Source organism: Loxodonta africana, chromosome 17 (genome assembly GCF_030014295.1).
Source record: "Loxodonta africana isolate mLoxAfr1 chromosome 17, mLoxAfr1.hap2, whole genome shotgun sequence".
NCBI classification, from domain to species: Eukaryota; Metazoa; Chordata; class Mammalia; order Proboscidea; family Elephantidae; genus Loxodonta; species Loxodonta africana.
The window spans coordinates 69,144,236-69,165,959 of record NC_087358.1 but is presented as its reverse complement, the minus strand read 5'-3'; the positions used below and the strand labels follow the sequence as shown (position 1 = coordinate 69,165,959).

At 37.2% G+C, this 21,724-nt stretch overlaps 2 protein-coding genes across 7 annotated transcripts in view; one reads left to right on the top strand and one right to left on the bottom strand.

Annotated features, from left to right (window-relative positions):
* RB1 (RB transcriptional corepressor 1) overlaps positions 1-21,724 on the bottom strand; it is a 209,059-nt gene that overhangs the window by 57,220 nt on the left and 130,115 nt on the right. The window lies entirely within an intron of this gene.
* Positions 1,278-4,292, top strand: LPAR6 (lysophosphatidic acid receptor 6). Its single transcript, XM_003412620.4, has one exon. It carries the CDS (start codon positions 1,998-2,000, stop codon positions 3,030-3,032), a length of 1,035 nt encoding a protein of 344 aa, XP_003412668.1. The 5' UTR covers positions 1,278-1,997; the 3' UTR covers positions 3,033-4,292.

Sequence of the window (21,724 nt, the reverse complement as noted above, 5' to 3'; positions counted from 1 at the left end):
TTTAAAAAAAAAGTTAAACACAATCAGATCTAGCCTTTTGTGAAAAATGATAGTTTAAAACAAGACAAATGTGTCTTAGAGGTTGTGGTATCTTCAGTCCTTAAGGAAATAACATACATTCAACTACCCCATCCCTACATATACTTTCTTCTTCTGATTTCTTTGCACTTTAAAAAAGTGAGTATACTTTAAATATAAATATATAGAGAAATCACTCACAGGAACTTTTCAATGAAGACAAAATCTGAACCACATTCCAATATACAGTTAATGTCATATTAAGGGGTGTGGGAAAGGGATGGGAGGAATGAAACTAAAATTATGAACCTAAATTTTAGCCAAGTAGTAGACTTTTTAACTTTCCAAAACTTATTTAAATCAATTGGGTGGGGGGGGGAGGGGATTTTATTTAAAAAGACACAATCTCATTTTGTGCCTACATGTACGGATAAAGTAAGAGTAATAACAGACCAGACATAAAAATTCTTGAATTTGTTCTTTGTGAGGAGGGATCTTTAAAAACCAGAACAGCTCTAAAATATTAATTCAATTTCATAGGAAAGAATATTAGAAATCGTTTATTAAAACTAAACCCAAACCCAGTGCTGTGGAGTCAATTCTGACTCATAGCGACCCTATAGGACAGAATAGAACTGCCCCTAAAACTAAAAAAAAAAACAAAAAACTAAAGAGACCCAGAATTAGAGCTACTCACAATCAGAGCATTTAAATTGAGTTAATCTTGAGTAGCATTAATTAAGAAAAACAGAAGCCAAGAGTAGCAGAACTACCACTGGTCCCTCAATCAAATCTTTTTTATATCTAAAGGTTAAATCTCTCTCCTTTACAGTCATTAAACAGTTTTTTTTAATGCTATATTAAGATAAAACTAGTAACAATTTCAATTTATAAATTCATACCCATGTGCATTTATTAAAAAAAACAAAAAACTAGTACCACCTCAAACACAAAAGCAACTGAGAAAGAGGGAAATAGGTTTAACACTGATTTTTTTTTCCTATCAATTATTACCAGGAAAAAACTCACACTCTCCCTGAGGGGTTGCCAGTAGTACCCCAGAAGGCATTTCTGCACAGAAAGAGTTAAGGGGCAGACAGCCAGCTAAACAGTCAGCGACCATCTGCAGGCCTCCTAGGTATAGTCCCAGCAGACACATTATCAGATTAAAGGAACTGCAAACAAACTGGGTTAAAGCCATTCTTTGTCCAAGCCCAGCCTCTTTTTCTGTGATGTCATATTACAAACCTAGCAAGCCTTTCTTTTTCACCTCAGAGAAAGCCAATCACACAACACAGCTGGCAACTGAGGAAAAGGCCTCCGTTCAGCAAGCGTGAACACGCTCAGGAATTCATTCCGAACCTTTTAAAACACACTTCGACTTACCGCCATCTGGGATCCACTGCAGGAATACCAAAAAGGAAAACCTCACTTAAAAAGAACACGAAGCAAATGAGAACAAACTGGGAATGTTTAAGTCTTTGAAACTCTGCACTGGAAAGCAAAGATTGGTAACTTCAATTTAAACATTCCGGAGCTTAAAGAAACTTTAATTTTGGAACATTCGCCTTGACTACTGAACTACAAACTTACAAAACTACAAGTTTCAAAATACAAAGTCACAAAACTGATTTTACTGCTGTCTCGGAACACAGTTTTTCTTTAATCCCATGAGTTGGCTTTACTGACTGCATTCTTTAAAAGTTTCTCATCGGTTAACCAAGGCCTGGATTCACGGATTTTCTGGAGGAGAAGATGAGAATGTTTTCCCATTAAAGAACCCAGCGGAAGCCTTAAGGCAACAAATTTCATGTTTCTTTTGGAGATTCCGGAGAAAAAGGAAATATTTATAAAACCACCCAAAGAGCCAAAGAATTTGCAAGTAAATTGGAGGTTATAAAGTGGTCACAATCTGAATGCCGAAGGAGGCTGCAGCTGACAAAGGGACTTCAGCATTGTAAACTGGAAGTGCCTTTATAATGGTAAGCATTAACAGCTCCAGCTGCTCCTATGATGACTCCTTTAAGTACACTTTGTATGGGTGCATATTTAGTATGGTGTTTGTGCTTGGATTAATATCCAATTGTGTTGCGATATACGTTTTCATCTGCACACTCAAAATTCGAAATGAAACTACAACTTACATGGTTAATCTGGCCATGTCAGACTTGCTTTTTGTTTTTACTTTACCCTTTAGGATTTTTTACTTTGCAACACGGAACTGGCCCTTTGGAGATTTACTTTGTAAGATTTCAGTGATGCTGTTTTATACCAACATGTACGGAAGCATTCTGTTCTTAACTTGCATTAGTGCAGATCGATTTCTGGCCATCCTCTACCCCTTTAAGTCAAAGACTCTAAGAACCAAACGAAATGCAAAAATTGTCTGCACTGCTGTGTGGCTCACAGTACTTGGAGGAAGTGCTCCAGCGGTGTTTTTTCAGTCTACCTACTCTAAGGATAACAATACCTCAGAAGCCTGCTTTGAAAATTTTCCAGAAGCCACGTGGAAAACGTATCTCTCAAGGATTGTAATTTTCATTGAAATAGTGGGATTTTTTATTCCTCTGATTTTAAATGTAACTTGTTCTAGTATGGTGCTAAGAACTTTAAATAAACCTGTTACATTAAGTAGAAGCAAAATAAACAAGACTAAGATTTTAAAAATGATTTTTGTACATTTGGTCATATTTTGTTTCTGTTTTGTGCCTTACAATATCAACCTTATTTTATATTCTCTTATGCGAACACAAACATTTGTGAATTGCTCAGTAGTGGCCGCAGTAAGGACAATGTACCCAATCACTCTCTGCATTGCTGTTACAAACTGTTGTTTTGACCCTATAATTTACTACTTTACGTCAGACACAATTCAGAACTCAATAAAAATGAAAAATTGGTCAGTTAGAAGAAGTGATTCTAGATTTTCTGAAGCTCATGGCACCGAGAACTTTATTCAACACAACCTACAGACCTTAAAAAACAAGATATTTGACAATGAATCAACAATATAAGCTGCTTGAAATAAACTACTGGGACTTCACTGAAACAGGACCTACAAGCTCCTTCAACTGTGAAAAGTGTTTTCTTGGACTATTATTCCACCACGAAGAGAAGATGAAAACACGGACATTTTAAAGGTTTTGGTATAAAGAAAAATTGTATTCAATGTGTTAAGTATTAAAACATAGTTCATTCTTGTATACATTCCATTTTATTCTTTTGAGCCATTTTGATTTCTACCTTCCTCTTCATTAAAAATATCCCTACGTTGCTCAAAATCTAAAAGTGACTGATTTAAATCATGTGGTGACCGTCTGTATGGTCTTTGAATTCCTTAGTATACTAAATGATTTATACATATTAGAAGCTTTGTTTAAGTATTTAGTATTTTTATTCAACATATATTTAATTTCTACTTAAATCTGAATTGAAACTACTGATTATGTTTCTTAAACTATAATAACATAAATGAAAATGGAGGATAATTTGAAACAATATTTAAATATTTTCCCAAAAATAGCTTAAAATGTTTTTATAGAATGATAACATACTAACACTATTTGAGGATCTTGGACAGTTAGTTACTCTTACTTAGGGGTTTTGTCTTTGCAGGCAATTTATAAAAGCAGGTGCTATCTAACCATATGGTAAATTCATAAATTATGATTTCAAACCATTTTTTGGATATAACAACACTCAATTTCAGAATGTTACGTGCTACAAAAATTTAGAGGGAAGAAATTAATAGAATGCTATTTTGCCAAGTAAATTTTTTAAAAATAAAATACACCCAGAGATACATGTTAAACATACATTTATGTCACAATAAAGAGCTTGATTCTAGCATTTTAGGTCAGAGAAACTAAAAAACACCACAGGTCTTTTTTTAAACAAGTGAAATACAGTACTTGGTGCTTAGAAAGTGTTATTAGATAGATACATGATAGACAGACAGATACAGACATATAAAATACTTCCCTTTCCTGACAAGTCTAAGCCAAATAGTGAATAGCTGAAATACATCAAATAAACAAAATGTTATCTTATGTCAAAATAAATTATGAAGTAAGGAGACAGTTACTTACATAAAAAGTAGCAACACTATATGGCTAAATAACTGAGCACAACTACATTTTCATTTCACTAAATATAAAGCTATAATTTAGATATGAAATACCAACTACACGAAAACTTTTCATCTTCCAACATCTTTTTTTTTTTTTTAATCTCTGAAGTCAACTAAAAAGGATGCTTCCATTGCAGAAAAAGGGCACATAATTAAAGGATTCAGCACTTTGTTAGCTTTAGCATTTAGTGTCTGATTTTTACTGTCTGAATCTTTCAAGTCCTGAATACAACTTTGGACAAATATGCTTAAGATTTAAATTTGAGTTTTGCTGTCTCTGAGTTTTTGCTTTGAGATTTAAATTTGAGTTTTGCTGTCTGAATTTGTATATGATTTCAGAAAAATCACAATCATTTAATAGACAAGTAAATCTATTTTCAATAAAATACTAGTGAGGGGGTTTTCTTTAAGGGATCCTGAGTTCTTTTAAGGTAAAAAAGAAAACCTTTTAAATAACACACACTAGTGGCAAAATTTTTTTTTTTTTAGTAGCAAAATTAAGCACAGTCCTTTATAACCCAAAAAAGTAAACATAAGCAAACACTGTAAACATGTTTTCTTCAATTGACCCTGAAGTCCCTTTATTTGATTGATATCACACTTCAGAAAAAAAAAAAAAAAAACTTAGCATCCAAAGTATATTTGGAGTTGAAAAGCAACTAACAACTCACTGATCTGGGGGAAAGGGGTGGGGAGTTTTGTAAGCTTTATTCCTTTGAGATTTATCAGAACTCTCATGGGCTCAAAGATCTGTAAGTAAAACTTAAGGCACGATATCAAAGCATGAATATTACTTGCAAATACAAACAAAATAGTTATCATACTACTGTAATATTATATATTACTACTGGGATGACTGGGGTTTTGGTTGCCCCTTTGTTAACAGGAAGATACATGAGTTAAAAGTTTTGCAAAATTCTTCAAAGTAATATGTAACAAATATTAGTTTTCTCATTTAGAATTTCAAATCCTAGGTGAATCTTACCTACAAGGACAGAAAGAATACCAGAACAAAATTAAAAGTTATTTTTCATTGTTAGTGTTGCACTTACAGGTATACATTATAAGGGCTTTTTCTTTCGCCTTTGCTTAGAATCCCTGTGTTAACATCAGAACTCTGAGGACTTCATTTTTTATTACCTTGAAATGACTGTACCATGCCCTTCCCTCAGTGAAACTGTGCCCACTCAGCAGATGATTTAACTAACCTTCCTTCCCACGTAACCCCCTTCAAAGGAAGAGAGCATGATGAGAAAAGTTTTCAGGTATGGAAAACAGTATTCTAGGAGTCACTGGGTGGCTCAAACGGTTAAGCGCTGGGCTACTAACTGAAAGGTTGGTGGTTCAAGCCCACCCAGAGGTGTCTCAGAAGAAAGTCCTGGCAGTGTGCTTCCAAAAGGTCACGGCCTTGAAAGCCCTGTGGAGGACAGTTCTGCTTTTCACACTTGGGGTCGTCATGAGTCGAAACTGACTCAATGGCAACTAAAAACAACAGTATCCTAATGACTGATTCTAAACCTAGAAATGATCTTTTCTGAGAAAATACCAAGTAACTACCCCCAAAAATGTATGAAAATATGCATGCTGTATTGCCACAGAAAATTAAATAAGTTGAAGATACTACTTTATTAGGGAATATGAGCAAAGTTTAATATTCTAAATTTAAAATATTGAATGTAAATTTGAGGTAGAATTCTAATAATAGATATTAACTTTTTAAAGAAATTAGCACCTCAGTTGAGGAATATAAAAGAAAAAATGAAACAGCAGCAAAATGCATATCCCAACTGAGAAATATTTGATTCATGAATGGCATGTGGCTAGTAAAAGCCTGAAGTCACTGCTTTTTTGGTCCTGTAATTTTGAACCCTGATGAGCTAATTGGAGCCCTGATGGTGCAGTGGTTAAGAGTTCGGCTGCTAACCAAAAGGTTGGCAGTTTGAATCTACCAACTGCTCCTTGGAAACCCTAGGGTACAGTTCTACTCTGTCCTACAGGGTCGCTATGAGTCGGAATCCACTTGACAGCAACAGGTCTTGGTTTTGGGATGACCTAACTGCCTTGCCTTTTATAAACAACAGGTTACTATTGTCTAGAAGAATCTACCACCTCCCAACACCTAAACTATTTTTTAGTGCCTACATGCCAATCTGGAGCGCTGGTGGTGAAGTAGTTAAGAGCTCAGGCTGCTAACCAAAAGGTCGGCAGTTCAAATCCACCAGCCACTCCTTGGAAACCCTATGGGGCAGTTCTACTCTGTCCTGTAGGGTCACTATGAGTTGGAACGGACTTGATGGCACATGATAACAACAACAACACATGCCAATCTACCCCCAAATGTCACATGGGAGGTAAGGTGCGACCTGATGCTCTTAGCTGGACTGTGAATGAACTCTTAAATAGAAACAACTTTATAAACAGTGCTTAGGCATGTCTAAAGTCATTGCATAAATTGTGCATTTAAAAATCTCTTTTGGATTACCTACAGACTGGGAAAAAGTTTTTAGCTATGACATTTCCAATCAGTGTCTGATCTCTAAAATCTACGTGATACTACAAAAACTCAACTACAAAAAGACAAAAAATCCAATTAAAAAATGGGCAAAGGATATGAACAAATACTTCACTAAAGAAGACATTCAGGTAGCTAACAGAAACATGAGGAAATGCTCATGATCATTAGCTATTACACAAATGCAAATCAAAACTACAATGAGATTCCATCACACTCCCACAAGGCTGGCATTAATCCAGAAACACAAAATAATAAATGTTGGAGAGGCTGTGGAGAGATTGGAACACTTATACACTGCTGGTGGGAATGTAAAATGGTACAAGCACTTTGGAAATCGATTGGGCGCTTCCTTAAAAAACTAGAAATAGAACTACCATACAATCCAGCAATCCCACTCCTTGGAATATATCCTAGAGAAATAAGAGCCTTTACACGAACAGATACATACATACCCATGTTTATTGCAGCACTGTTTACAATAGCAAAAGGATAGAAGCAAACAAGGCACTCATCAGCAGATGAATGGATAAATAAATTATGGTATATTCACACAATGGAATACTATGCATCGATAAAGTATGATGATGAATTTGTGAAACATTTCATAACATGGAGGAATCTGGAAGGCATTACGCTGAGTGAAATTAGTCAGCTGCAAAAGGACAAATATTGTATAAGACCACTACTGTAAGAACTCAAGAAATAGTTTAAACAGAGAAGAAAATATTCTTTGATGGTTACAAGATGGGGGAGGGAGGGAGGGGTTTTCACTAATTAGATAGTAGATAAGAACTATTTTAGGTGAAGGGAAAGAACACACAGTACAGGAGAGTTCAGCACAACTGGACTCAACCAAAAGCAAAGAAGTTTCCTGAATAAACTGAACGCTTCCAAGGCCAGCGTAGCAGGGGTGGGGGTTTAGGGACCATGGTTTCAGGGGACATCTAAGTCAATTGGCATAATAAAATTTATTAAGAAAACATTCTGCATCCCACTTTGGAGAGTGTCATCTGGGGTCTCAAATGCTAGCAGGTGGCCATCTAAGATGCATCAATTGGTCTCAACCCACCTGGAGCAAAGGAGAATGAAGAACACCAGAGACACAGGGTAATTATGAGTCCAAGAGACAGGAAGGGCCACATAAACCAGAGACTACATCAGCCTGAGACCAGAAGAACTAGATGGTGCCCGGCTACAACCGATGACTGCCCTGACAGGTAACATAACAGAGAACTCCTGAGGGAGAAGGAGAACAGTGGGATGCCGGCCCCAAATTCTCATAAAAAGACCAGACTTAATGGTCTGACTGAGACTTGAATTACCCCGGAGGTCATGGTCCCCAGACTTTCTGTTAGCCCAAGACAGGAACCATTCCTAAAGCTAACTCTTAAGACAGGGATTGGACTAGACTATGGGATAGACAATGATACTGGTGAAGAATGAGCTTCCTGGATCAAGTAGACACATGAAACTATGTTGGCAACTCCTGTCTGAAGGGGAGATGAGAGGGTCGGAAGCTGGCCAAATGGACTCGAAAAGAAATAGAGGAGGGAAGGAGTATGCTGTCTCATTAAGGGGAGAGCAATTAGGAGTACACAGCAAGGTATTTATAAATTTTTGTATGAGAGTCCGACTTGATTTGTAAACTTTCACTTAAAGCACAATAAAAATTAAAATCTCTTTTGTGCTGGCCTGAAAAATGAATTACCCATTTATAACATGAGTTATAAGAAATAAATTCCAAATTGAAAAGGACTAATGCACAAACCCAAGGACACAAAACACATTTAAATCAACCAGAATATTTAACAACCAACAACATTAGCAATATTTTCCAAAGATCAACACATGCATACTCTTAAAATCACTAATTCTTAAATTTCTATTTTATCACTTTCTTCATCTTTTCACCTGAAACCTTTTCCCCATTTCCTGACAGTTTTATAAAAATATAAACAATCTCAATTACATAAGGCAACTGAGACCAGGATAATAAAAGCATAAGAAATTAATTTCAGGCAAAGTTCTTTCTCTACCCTTGCTCCCTCAAAAAGAACACTCAATATCCTCTTAAAAGAGTATAAAATTCTCTCTTTCATCACTGAAAAACAGTGTTGTAAAAACAGAATCCAAGAGACAGGACTCCAGAAGTAGGGCTAATTCATGAGTTTAATAGTCAGCTTTAAAACTCAAAAGTTGCTCTACTCATATAGATTCAAATACTATAAATAATTTTTGAAATTAATTAAAATTTAAGTAAATGTTAAGGGTGAGAAACAAATATCTACTGTCTACTTATAACCAAGTTATAGAGTCAATGTATTGAGCTCCAGTATCTTTCTATGAAAATAGCTCCTGGTACATTCACCATTTAGAACAGAGAGGGCCTAGAGGTCACTTGATGCAACGACTTCACTTCAGGTTAAGGAAGCTGAGGAGCTAAAAGGCTAAGTAATATGCACAAGGTCACATAACAAGTTAACATAGAGCCAGGATACAAACTCAGTTTTTTTGTTTTTTTTTTTACTAGTTTATGCACATAGATTCAAGATCCCATGTTTTCCCTATTCTTGGATTTCTTTTTCATTTTGCTGAAGCTTATTCTGTTGTTGTTGTTAGGTGCTGTCAAGTAAGTCCCAACTCATAGCAACCCTATGCAGAACAGTAGGAAACACTGCCCGGTCCTGCCCCATCCTCACAATCATTGTTAAGCTTGAGCCCATTGTTGCAGCCACTGTGTCAATCCATTTTGTTGAGGGTCTTCCTCTTTTTCCCTGGCCCTCTACTTTACCAAGCATGATGTCCTTCTCCAGGGATTGATCCCTCCTGATAACATGTCCAAAGTATGCTTCTAAGGACCATTCTGGCTGTACTTCCTCCAAGACAGATTTGTTCGTTCTTTTGGCAGTCCATGGTATTTTCAATATTCTTCCCCAACACCACATCAAAGGTGTCAATTCTTCTTCGGTCTTCCTTATTCATCGTCCAGCTTTCACATGCATACGATGTGACTGAAAACATCATGGCATGGGTCAGGCGCACTTTAGTCTTCAAAGTGACATATCTTTGCTTTAAAACACTTTAAAGAGGTCTTTTGCAGAGAATTTGCCCAATGCAACACAATGTTTGATTTCTTGATTGCTGCTTCCATGGGTGTTGATCACAGTTCCAGGTAAAATGGAATCCTTGACAACTTGAATCTTTTCTCCATTTATCGTGATGTTGCTTATCGGTCCAGTCGTGAGGATTTTTGTTTTATGTTCAGGTGTAATCCATACTGAAGGCTGTGGTCTTTGATCTTCATTAGTAAGTGCTTCAAGTCCTCTTCGCTTTCAGCAAGCGAGGTTGTGTTATCTGCATATCGCAGGTTGTTAACAAGTCTTCCTCCAATTCTGATGCCCTGTTCTTCATTTAGTCCAGTTTCTCAGATTATCTGTTCAGCATACAGACTGATAGGTATGGTGGAGGGGCACAGCCCTGATGCACACCTTTCCTGGCTTTACCACACAGTATCCCCTTGTTCTGTTGGAACGACTGCCTCTTGATTTACATACAGGTTCCTCATGAGCACAATTATGTGTTCTGGAATTCCCATTCTTTGCAATGTTATCCATAATTTGTTATGATTCACACAGTTGAATGCCTTTACATAGTCAATAAAACACAGGTAAACATCTCTCTGGTATTTTCTGCTTTCAGCCAGGATCCATCTGACATCAGCAATGATATCCCTGGTTCCATGACCTCATCTAAACCTGGCTTGAATTTCTGGCAGTTCCCTGTCAATATACCGATACAGCCGCATTTGAATGATCTTCACCAAAATTTTACTTGAGCGTGATATTAATGACATTATTTGATAAGTTCTGCGTTCACTTGGATCACCTTTCTTGGGAATAAGCATAATACGGATCTCTTTCAGCTGGTTGGCCAGGTAGCTGTCTTCCAAATTTCTTGGCATAGGCCAGTAAGCACTTCCAGTGCTGCATCCATTTGTTGAAACATCTCAGTTGGTATTCCGTCAATTCCTGGAGCCTTATTTTTGGCCAATGCCTTCAGTGCAACTTAGATTTCTTCCTTCAGTACCATCGCTGCCTGATTATATGCTACTTCCTGAAGTGGTTGAATGTCAACCAATTCTTTCTGGTATAGTAACTCTGTGTATTCCTTCTATATCCTTTAATGCTTCTTGAATTATTTAATATTTTCCCCATAATATCCTTCAATATTGCAACCCGAGGCTTGAATTTTTTCTTCAGTTTTTTCAGCTTGAGGAATGCCAAGCATGTTCTTCCCTTTTGGTTTTCTACCTCCAGGTCTCTAGTAATTTTATTTTAAAAAGGATAGTCAAGAGATAAATGTTTCAGTCCTTGTATGTTTGATGAGAACTGCAATGCCAATCTGGATCTAATTCTGTAGGTAACTTACTTTTTCTACCTGAAAGCCTTTATACTCTTCTTTGTAATTCTGAATTTTCACCAAGATGTATCCACATTCATTCATCCAGCCTGGCACTATGGGCCATTTCTACCTGAAGCTTCCTGACTTTCACTAGCTTTGGAAATCTGTCTTCTGTTATGTAGTTCTTGCATTATTTTCTTCCCTCCATTTTCTCCAGTGTTTCTTTTGGAGATGGCCAGACATTGGTCTGAGCAGCCCGAAAATATCAGATTAAGGAAAATTATACCCTAGCAACAAAATTAAAAACAAAAAAACAGTTGTCATCAAGTCAATTCCAACTACACCAACCTTTGGAATAGTAGTTGAGTACCCAACTATCTGGACACAACAGTTTGCTGTATTTTCCTCCTGGGCAGAATCACCTTTCCTATTTTTTTATTTTTTTTTAATTCTGTTACAAAACTGGATTTACCTCCATCCTAGCTCTGCTTCCCTCTTAGGCACCATCAGGAAAGCCTAGCCCTCTGAGTGCATACAGAGAAGTTTGGGTGGTGGGGCCAGGTATGTGTACTGCATAAAATGTGAGACTTAGCCTACACTCTGCATACTAAGCCTAGAGCTGCTGCATTTTCCCTGGTTCTTATAGGCTGGTATGGCCTGGTGTAAGTATTCCATGGACCAGTAGTTCTCAAGGTGTAGTACCCAGATCAGCAACATCAATATTTCCTGGCAACTTGTTAAAAATGCAAATTCTTGGACCTACCCCAGGAACTGTGGGGTTGGGTCAGGCATTTGTAATATGTGTTTTAACAAGCCCTCCAGGTGATTCTGATGCATGCTAAAGTTTGAGAACCACTGCCAGATAGCTCTCTAGAGAACTCTCCTAACTATTGCCGTCTTTACCTACTCACTTTGAGCTTGGAGGCTCTGGCTCCCATTTCCACCAGAGCATCTCCTGTGTGTATTCTGAGTTGTGGTTTTCTCTGCTTTGTTGTATCCATCAATACACTTCTCATTTACTTTTTATCCTCAAAAAGTATCAACCCCTCCACTTTACATCATAGTTTCTCCACTTCATAGTCTCAGGACTGCTATGGTTTTACCCTGATGTGTCCTTTTTTTTTTTTTCCTGTCACTTCTGTAGGATTTAGGGAGAAAAAGGAGATAAAGGTATGTGGTCAGTCTGGTATTTTGAACCAGAAATCTTCTCAATTTTTAAAGTAATTACAGAATCTAAGTCATACAAGAAAATGTTATACTACGTGTACCATTTTACTGCTGCTAAAAAATAACAAGGGCTTTTTCACTAAAACAAAGAAAATCTTTATATTATGAACAACATAACCTTCGATTTATTTTTCTTTTAAAATGATCACTTTACAATTCATTTTAAATAATTATTAATTGTTATCTCATATTTTAATAGGATATAAAAACCTACAAATCACTAAAATTATTTATTTTAAAATACAGACTTTTAATTACATGAGCATAAAATATTCACACTGTACTAAAATTTAGGCTTTTCAGGGAAAAGGGTTTTATGCACAGTACTTGATGAAGAGAAGTGTAATTAAAAATTAACACTTATTAAGACACTGAATTAAAAAATTACATCATTTGGCTCTTATGTCACATATGTAATTTTTGCTTATGGTCAAAATAACTGATTTCAAAACGGCTGGGAAAAAATAGCTATGCTTATATTGTGGTCTTATAAGAATTCAGATGAAAAATGCTGAAACACGTGTAATTCAATGTAAGCTTATATAAGAAAAAAAAGGATGGATATTTATTTAAACATAGAAAGGGACAGGTATAAACAGCTTTTCTACAAGAGGTTATCCAGCTGTTGCCAGAAAAATGATGATCAAAGTCAGGGATATCATTTTTGCATTATCCCCATGATCTTATCCTTCTCCACCCACCCAGACCATTTAGTCTTCTTTTGGAATTGAACTGTGTTAAAGTTTATTTTGAGAAATTGCTGTTGAAATATGTGAGTTCAACTAAATTAGATTCTGGTCCAAAAGCACACAGTATTAAAAGTGTCCAATATTTCTATTAGAAAGGTAATGCAAAAGTTTACATTTATAAGAATAAATAGAGAGTTCAGCATTGGTCGGGGGAAACTTATCTTCATATTTGTTTATGACCCATGCATTAGTGAAGGACAAGTCATTTCACTTCTCCACCTATCTCATTTTAATGTTTAAAAATCTGAATGATTTAACTAATGCTCCTATTCTGCAAAGACAACTTAAGTTATAAAAACCAGCATTAGTTAATATGTAATGGAAAAACTTCTAAAAAATTATATTAAAATATGGAAAGGTAAGTATAATGGTAAAAATAACCAGATTTAACTCCAAAAAGGAAATGGATTTAAATAAAAGGCAGCAAAACAGATTTAGATTATCCTTTGAAGAATTCTTAAAGAATAAAATCAAAATCTCAAAGAGAAATTTATATATATATATTTTTTTTAACTTTTATTGAGCTCAAGTGAACGTTTACAAATCAAGTCAGACTGTCACATATAAGTTTATATACACCTTACTCCATACTCCCACTTGCTCTCCCCCTAATGAGTCAGCCCTTCCAGTCTCCTTTCGTGACAATTTTGCCAGCTTCCAACTCTCTCTATCCTCCCATCCCCCCTCCAGACAGGAGATGCACAGTCTCAAGTGTCCACCTGATACAAATAGCCCACTCTTCATCAGCATCTCTCTCCTACCTACTGTCCAGTCCCTTCCTCTTTGTTATATTTTGATGGAAGCAAGAAACACTGAAATTTAGCAAGAATAATAAGTTTTTTTGAAAAGGTAAGAAAAAAAATACAGCTGTTTCCTATTCTACACTTCCTTATCAAGTTCTAAGACACCAAAAATACTTCTGATATTTGGCCATTTCTGACAAAAATTTTTAAAAAACAGTAAGCAAACTAATGAAACCATACACGCAAGGGCGTCAAACTGCATTTTGAAGCAGGCTGGGTTGTGAGTGTTGACAATTTTAAAAACACACCATAAACACCTGGGAAAGATAAAGGCCAAAAAGTTGGTCCTATCTTACAATTAAGGGTATGTGAACTTAGCTGATTTAGGAACAACTGCTCTTGACTGATTCTAAAATTGTACTGAACTTCTTAATTGATAACACCCTCTTATTTTGCTGGGAAAATTCAGAAACTACGTTAATTAGGATAGATATCTCATGAGACACTTCTACTCTCTTTCTTGAGAATCCAGAATTGCGGAGTCCTTCCTCACTCTTGTGGTTGGGATATGACTCAGATTTAGAAATTGAGAATTCCAAGACTATAGTCAAGAAATTCTCTAACATCGTGACCTTGTGTAAGACTCTGAACAAGTGTACAAGTCCTTCCATTCCCACAGATTAAGTACAGAAGAATATTTCCTAACTCTTCTTTGACAATTGCGATCTCCCTTCTTGTTTGCACTTGAATCGTGAACCAACACGGCCCTCAGGGTAATTACTGGCATGATTCATAACTGAAATTCCAACTGCAGCCTAACAATGAACACCGCCCACATTTAACACTGCTGGCATTCAATGAGGCCTTTTTTTCCCTAAACTTTTCCCATTTTGAGAAAGAAAAGGGAGCAATGGAGAAGAGCAAAATTCTATATACAGACAGTAAGCCAGGACAAACAGGTCCCATACAGTTTGACTGTGTTCTCAACTTTTTGTTCTTAACAAATCACTGTATAGTAAAGGGGAGGAAGTGAAAGGAACTAACGTGACATTTCTAAAATTTACCCTTCTCATAAATGCGCATTTATTCCTTACAACAACTCTGAAGAGTATTATTATTCCTGCTTTTTATGAGTAAGTAAATCTGAAATATAGAGATACAACTTGCTCAGAATTGGACCAAAGCAAGTTACATGACATCTTAACCCTCAGGTTTCCTTATCTGTAAAACAGGGGCTAGCAATGTTTACCTTTCAGGGATTCTGTGAAGATTAAATGAGATCTGGTGGCTCCAAAACCCAGACTCCTTCGATTATAGCATGGTAACACTCACAAAGGGAAAGATACGAGCACAGATAAAACACAAGTAGAGAAAGAAATCATGACAATGCATATGCCAAATATTAAGCTAATGCACCAAGAGGCAGCACAGAGGTTAAGGTCACAGCTTCTGGAGCCAGACAGCCTGAAGTTAAAATTCTGGCTCTGCCACCAACTAGTTTTGTGGCCAAGGGAAACTCTCAATTTCTCTGTGCCTCAGTTTCTTCAACTGTAAAATGGTAAAAATGGTAGTGTCTATTTCATAGTTGTCAGAATTAATTCAGTTAAAACATTTAAATAATTTTAACAGTGCCTCAACAGCACACACACACAAACATATGACCTGTTATTATTTCTATACCAAAATGTCATACATGTTAAGTGAGAGTCATTTTGATGCCAGTCTGAATGGTGATCAGGAAAGATTCCAAAGAAGTAAACCGGAGATGAGGTTTTTAAAAGCACTGCTTCCTAAACCAAGGCCCCATGCGCACCCTAAGGATGTTCCTTTTGTATTTTTTTTGACACACCTTGATTTCTTTAGTCTCTTCTACCAATTCATGAACAAAAACAATGGATAATGTGTGGCCTATAGAGGGGGTAAGGGGAGGAACACAAATAGACAAGTCATGAACATCTCCCCCACATGTCTGTCAGTTTGTCATACTGTGGGGGCTTGTGTGTTACTGTGATGCTGGAAGCTATGCCACCGGTATTCAGATACCATTAGGGTCACTCATGGAGGAAAGGTTTCAGCTGAGATTCCAGACTGAGACAGACTAGGAAGAAGGACCCGGCAGTCTACTTCTGAAAAGCATTAGCCAGTGAAAACCTTATGAATAGCAGCGGAACATTGTCTGATATAGTGCTGGAAGATGAACCCCCCAGGTTGGAAGGCACTCAAAAGATGACTGGGGAAGAGCTGCCTCCTCAAAGTCAAGTCGACCTTAATGACGTGGATGGAGTAAAGCTTTCATGACCTTCATTTGCTGATGTGGCATGACTCAAAATAAGAAGAAACAGCTGCAAACATCCATTAACCATCGGAACCTGGAATGTATGAAGTATGAATCTAGGAAAATTGGAAATCGTCAAAAATGAAATGGAATGATTAAACATTGATATCCTAGGCATTAGTGAGCTGAAATGGACTGGTATTGGCCATTTTGAATTGGACAATCATATAGTCTACTATGCTGGGAATGACAACTTGAAGAGGAATGGTGTTGCATTCATGGTGAAAAAGAATGTTTCAAGATCTACCCTGAAGTACAACGCTGTCAGTGATAGGATAATATCCATAACCTACAAGTAAGACCAGTTAATATGACTATTATTCAAATTTACGCACCAACCACTAGGGCCAAAGATAAAAAAATAGAAGATTTTTATCAGCTGCTACAGTCCGAAATTGATCAAACCTGCAATCAAGATGCATTGATAATTACTGGGGATTGGAATGTGAAAGTTGGAAACAAAGAAGAAGGATCAGTAGTTGGAAAATATGGCCTTGGTGACAGAAACAATGTCGGAGATCGGATGATAGAATTTGGCAAGACCAATGACCTCCTCATTGCAAATTTTTTTTTTTATACACATGAACCTCACCAGATGGAACACACAGAAATCAAATTGACTACATCTGTGAAAAGAGACAATGGAAAAGCTCAATATCATCAGTCAGAACAAGGCCAGGGGCCAACTGTGGAACAGACCATCAATTGCTCATATGCAAGTTCAAGTTGAAACTGAAGAAAATCAGAGCAAGTTCACGAGAACCAAAATATGACCTTGAGTATATCCCACCTGAATTTAGAGACCATCTGAAGAATAGATTTGATGCATTGAACACTAGTGACCAAAGACCAGATGAGTTGTGGAATGACAATAAGGTCATCATCCATGAAGAAAGCAAGAGATGACTGAAAAGACAGGAAAGAAAGAAAAGACTAAGATGGATGTCAGAGAAGACTCTGGAACTCGCTCTTGAGCATCGAGCAGCTAAAGCAAAAGGAAGAACTGATGAAGTAAAAGAACTGAAGATGTCAAAGGGCCTCTTGAGAAGACAAAGTAAAGTATTATAATGACATGTGCAAAGAGCTGGAGATGGAAAACCAAAATGGAAGAACATGCTCGGTGTTTCTCAAACTGAAAGAACTGAAGAAAAAATTCAAGCCCTGAGTTGCAATAGTGAAGAATTCCATGGGAAAAATATTAAACGACCCAGGAAGCATCAAAAGAAGATGGAAGGAATACACAGAGTCATTATACCAAAAAGAATTAGTTGATATTCAACCATTTCAAGAGGTGGCATATGATCAGGAACCGATGGTACTGAAGGAAGAAGTCCAAGCTGCTCTGAAGGCATTGGCAAAAAACAAGGCTCCAGGAATTGATGGAATATCAATTGAGATGTTTCAACAAACAGATGCAGCACTGGAGGTGCTCACTCGTCTATGCCAAGAAATATGCAAGACAGCTTCCTGGCCAACTGACTGGAAGAGATCCATATTTATGCCTATTCCCAAGAAAGGTGATCCAACCGAATGGGGAAATTATAGAAATATATCATTAATATCACAAGTAAGCAAAATTTTGCTGAAGATCATTCCAAAACGGCTGCAGCAGTATATCAACAGGGAACTGCCAGAAATTCAGGCCGGTTTCAGAAGAGAACGTGGAACCAGGGATATCATTGCTGATGTCAGATGGATCCTGGCTGAAAGCAGAGAATACCAGAAGGATGTTTACCTGTGTTTTATTGACTATGCAAAGGCATTCAACTGTGTGGATCATAAGAAACTATGGATAACACTGTGAAGACTGGGAATTCCAGAACACTTAATTGTGCTCATGAGGAATCTTTACATAGATCAAGAGGCAGTTGCTCGGACAGAACAAGGGGATACTGATTGGTTTAAAGTCAGGAAAGGTGTGCATCAGGGTTGTATTCTTTCACTATACCTATTTAATCTGTATGCTGAACAAATAATATGAGAACCTGGACTATATGAAGAAGAACGGGGCATCAGGATTGGAGGAGGACTCATTAACAACCTGTGTTATGCAGATGACACAACCTTGCTTGCTGAAAGTGAAGAGGACCTGAAGCACTTACTAATGAAGATCAAGGACCACAGCCTTCAGTATGGATTACACCTCAACATAAAGAAAACAAAAATCCTCACAACTGGACCAATGAGCAACATCATGATAAACAGAGAAAAGACTGAAGTTGTCAAGGATTTCATTTTACTTGGATCCACAATCAAAAGCCATGGAAGCAGCAGTCAAGAAATCAAAAGACGCATTGCATTGGGCAAATCTGCTACAAAGGACCTCTTCAAAGTGTTGAAGAGTAAAGATGTCACCCTGAAGACTAAGTGGCACCTGACCCAAGCCATGGTATTTTCAATCACATCAAATGCATGTGAAAGCTGGACAATGAATAAGGAAGACCGAAGAAGAGTTGACGCCTTTGAATTGTGGTGTTGGCGAAGAATACTGAATATACCATGGACTGCCAAAAGAACAAACAAATCTGTCTTGGAAGAAGTGCAGCCAGAATGCTCCTTAGAGGCAAGGATGGCGAAACTGCATCTTACATACTTTGGACATGTTGTCAGGACGGATCAGTCCCTGGAGAAGGACATCATGCTTGACAAAGTACAGGGTCGGGGAAAAGAGGAAGACCCTCAATGAGGTGGATTGACACAGTGGCTGCAACAATGAGCTCAAGCATAACAACGATTGTAAGGATGGCACAGTACTGGGCAGTGTTTCGTTCTGTTGTGTGTAAGGTTGCTATGAGTCGGAACCGACTCGACAGCACCTAATAACAACAACAACGACATGAATATCTGTCCTCCACAGTGACCTCTAGCAATTTCTCATGTGTGTCAGATTGTTTGCGGGATCAAAGAAGAGGCCAACTGCAGAGAAAACATGGCGTTTGAACACTAGAAGTCACTTGAACAACGGTTTAGACATAAAAGGTTTTTACATTTAAAACTAAAAACAGATCTGGATCAAGAACTTAGGGTCAGCTAAGCACCTAAGACTAAAATTTGCTCTTGAACAAAGAGTAGCTAAACTGAAAGAAAGAAATGATTAAGTAAAAGAGCTGAACAGAAGATTTCAGAGGACGGCTAGGAAAGACAAAGTAAAGTATTGTAATGAAATGTCCAAAGACCTGGAGATAAAAAACCAAAAGGAAAAGGGCACACATGACATTTCTGAAGCTGAAACAACTGAAGAAAAAAATCAAGGCTCAAGTTGCAACACTGAAGGATTCCATGGGCAAAATGTAGAACAAACAATGTAGGAAGCACCAAAAGAAGATGAAGAAATGCACAGAGTTTCTGTACCAAAAAGAACTGGTCAATATTCAACCATTTCAGGAGGAAGTATATGATCAGGAACCTATGGCACTGAAGAAAGAAGTCCAAGCTGCACTGAACGTATTTACGAAAAACAAAGCTTCAGGAATTGACAGAATACCAACTGAGATGTTTCAACAATTGAAGCAATGCTGGAAGAGCTCATATCTCTTTGCCAAGAAATCTGGAAGACAACTATCTGGCCAACCGACTAGTAGAGATCCATATTCATGCCCATTCCAAAGAAAGCCAATCTAACGGAATATGGAAATTATCCAATAATATCATTAATATCACACAAGTAAAATTTTGCTGAAGATCATTCAAAAGTGGTTGCAGCAGTAACTCCATCGACAGGGAACTGCCAGAAATTCAAACCAGATTCAGAAGAAGACATGGAACTAGAGATATCATTGCTAATGTCAGATGGATCTTGGCAGAAGGCAGAGAATACCAGAAATATGTTTAAAACCTGTGCTTTATTAACTATGCAAAGGCATTCAACCATGTGGATCATGACATATTATGGATAATATTGCAAAGAATGAAAATTCCACAACACTTAATTATGCTCATGAGGAACGTGTACATAGAAGAAGACGTAGTCATTCTAACAGAAAAAAAGGATACTGCATGGTTTAAAATCAGGAAAGGTGTGTGTCAACTTTGTATCCTTTCACCATACCTTTTCAGTCGGTACGCTGAAGAAGTAATCTGAGAAGCTGGACTATATGACGAAGAATGGGGCATCAGGATTGGAGGAAGACTCATTAGCAGCCGGTGATACGCAGATGACACAACCTTCCTTGCTGAAAGTGAAGAGGACTTGAAGCACTTACTGATGAAGATCAAAGACCACAGCCTTCAATATGGATTACAACTGAACATAAAGAAAACAAAACTCCTCACAACTGGACCAATAAGCAACATTATGATAAATAAAGAAAAGACTGAAATCGTCAAGGATTTCATTTTACTTGGATCTGCAATCAACACCCATGGAAGCAGCGGTCAAGAAATCAAATGTCATATTGCATTGGGCAAATCCACTGCAAAAGACCTCTCTAAAGTGTTAAAAAGCAAAGCTGTCGCCTTGAGGACTAAGGTGCACCTGAACCAAGCCATGGTATTTCAATCGCATCATACACATGTGAAAGCTGGACAGTGAATTAGGAAGACTGAAAAAGAAGTGATGCATCTGAATTATGGTGCTAGTAAAGAATACTGAATATACCATGGACTGCCAGGAATATACCATGAACTGACAGACAAATCTGTCTTATAAGAAGCAGAGCCAGAATGTTCCTTAGTAGCAAGAATGGAGAGACTTCATCTCACTTACTTTGGACATGCTATCAGAAGGGACCAGTCCCTGGAGAAAAGGACATCACGTTTGGTAAAGCAGAGAGTCAGGGAAAAAGAGGAAGGACCCTGAACAAAATGGATTGACAAAGTGGCTACAACAATGGGCTCAAACATAGCAAAGATTGTGAAGATGGCCCAGGTCTGGGCAGCGTTACATTTTGTTGTGCGTAGGGCTGCTATGAGTGGGAACTGACTCTATGGCACCTAACTATAAGCATTCAATACTGGAGAAAGCTTGCATTAAATTATAAGTTATCTCAGCTTGTTTGAGTTTTCTGTTTTCTGAGGAACCACATAAAAACCCATTTAATGCCTTATTGACCCTTAACAAATACAAAAACGAACATAAGAATAATTAAGCTTACATTCTTAATCTTTGCTAAGCAATCCTGAATTACCTGTAGGAATAATTATTCCTATCAATTAAGTTACTATCTTTACTTGTTTGTACTTTTTCAGTACAAACTGTATTTGTTCATGTTCACATTCTTTTTAGTAAAGTTTACTAGCAGAAAACCAGGGTCACTATCAAAAATTTTATTCCTCAGACATTGCTTCCTTTATTTTCCCTTCTCCCTCTTTACTTTATTTCAGTGTTATAAAGAAGTATGAAAACTTTAAGCATACCTGGGAGATTTTAGTAAAAGCCAAGAGAAAATTCAGTTCTAACAGTTCAGTCTACAAAAACAGAGCTAGCTTTCCATTTCACCTCATTCTCAACCCCTCCCTTCAGTTTCCCTGAAGTGTGATCTAAACATCCAATTTCATTAATTCTAAATTACTATGAATTCTGAAAACACTTATACTTGTTATATTAAAATCCCATTTCTAAGTGTTGCATGAATGAAGTACTAGTACTTTCTCTTAATATATGGTTTG

Excerpts from the sequence above, each read along its gene's own strand:
- LPAR6 (XM_003412620.4), top strand. The coding sequence starts at position 1,998 with ATGGTAAGCATTAACAGCTCCAGCTGCTCCTATGATGACTCCTTTAAG.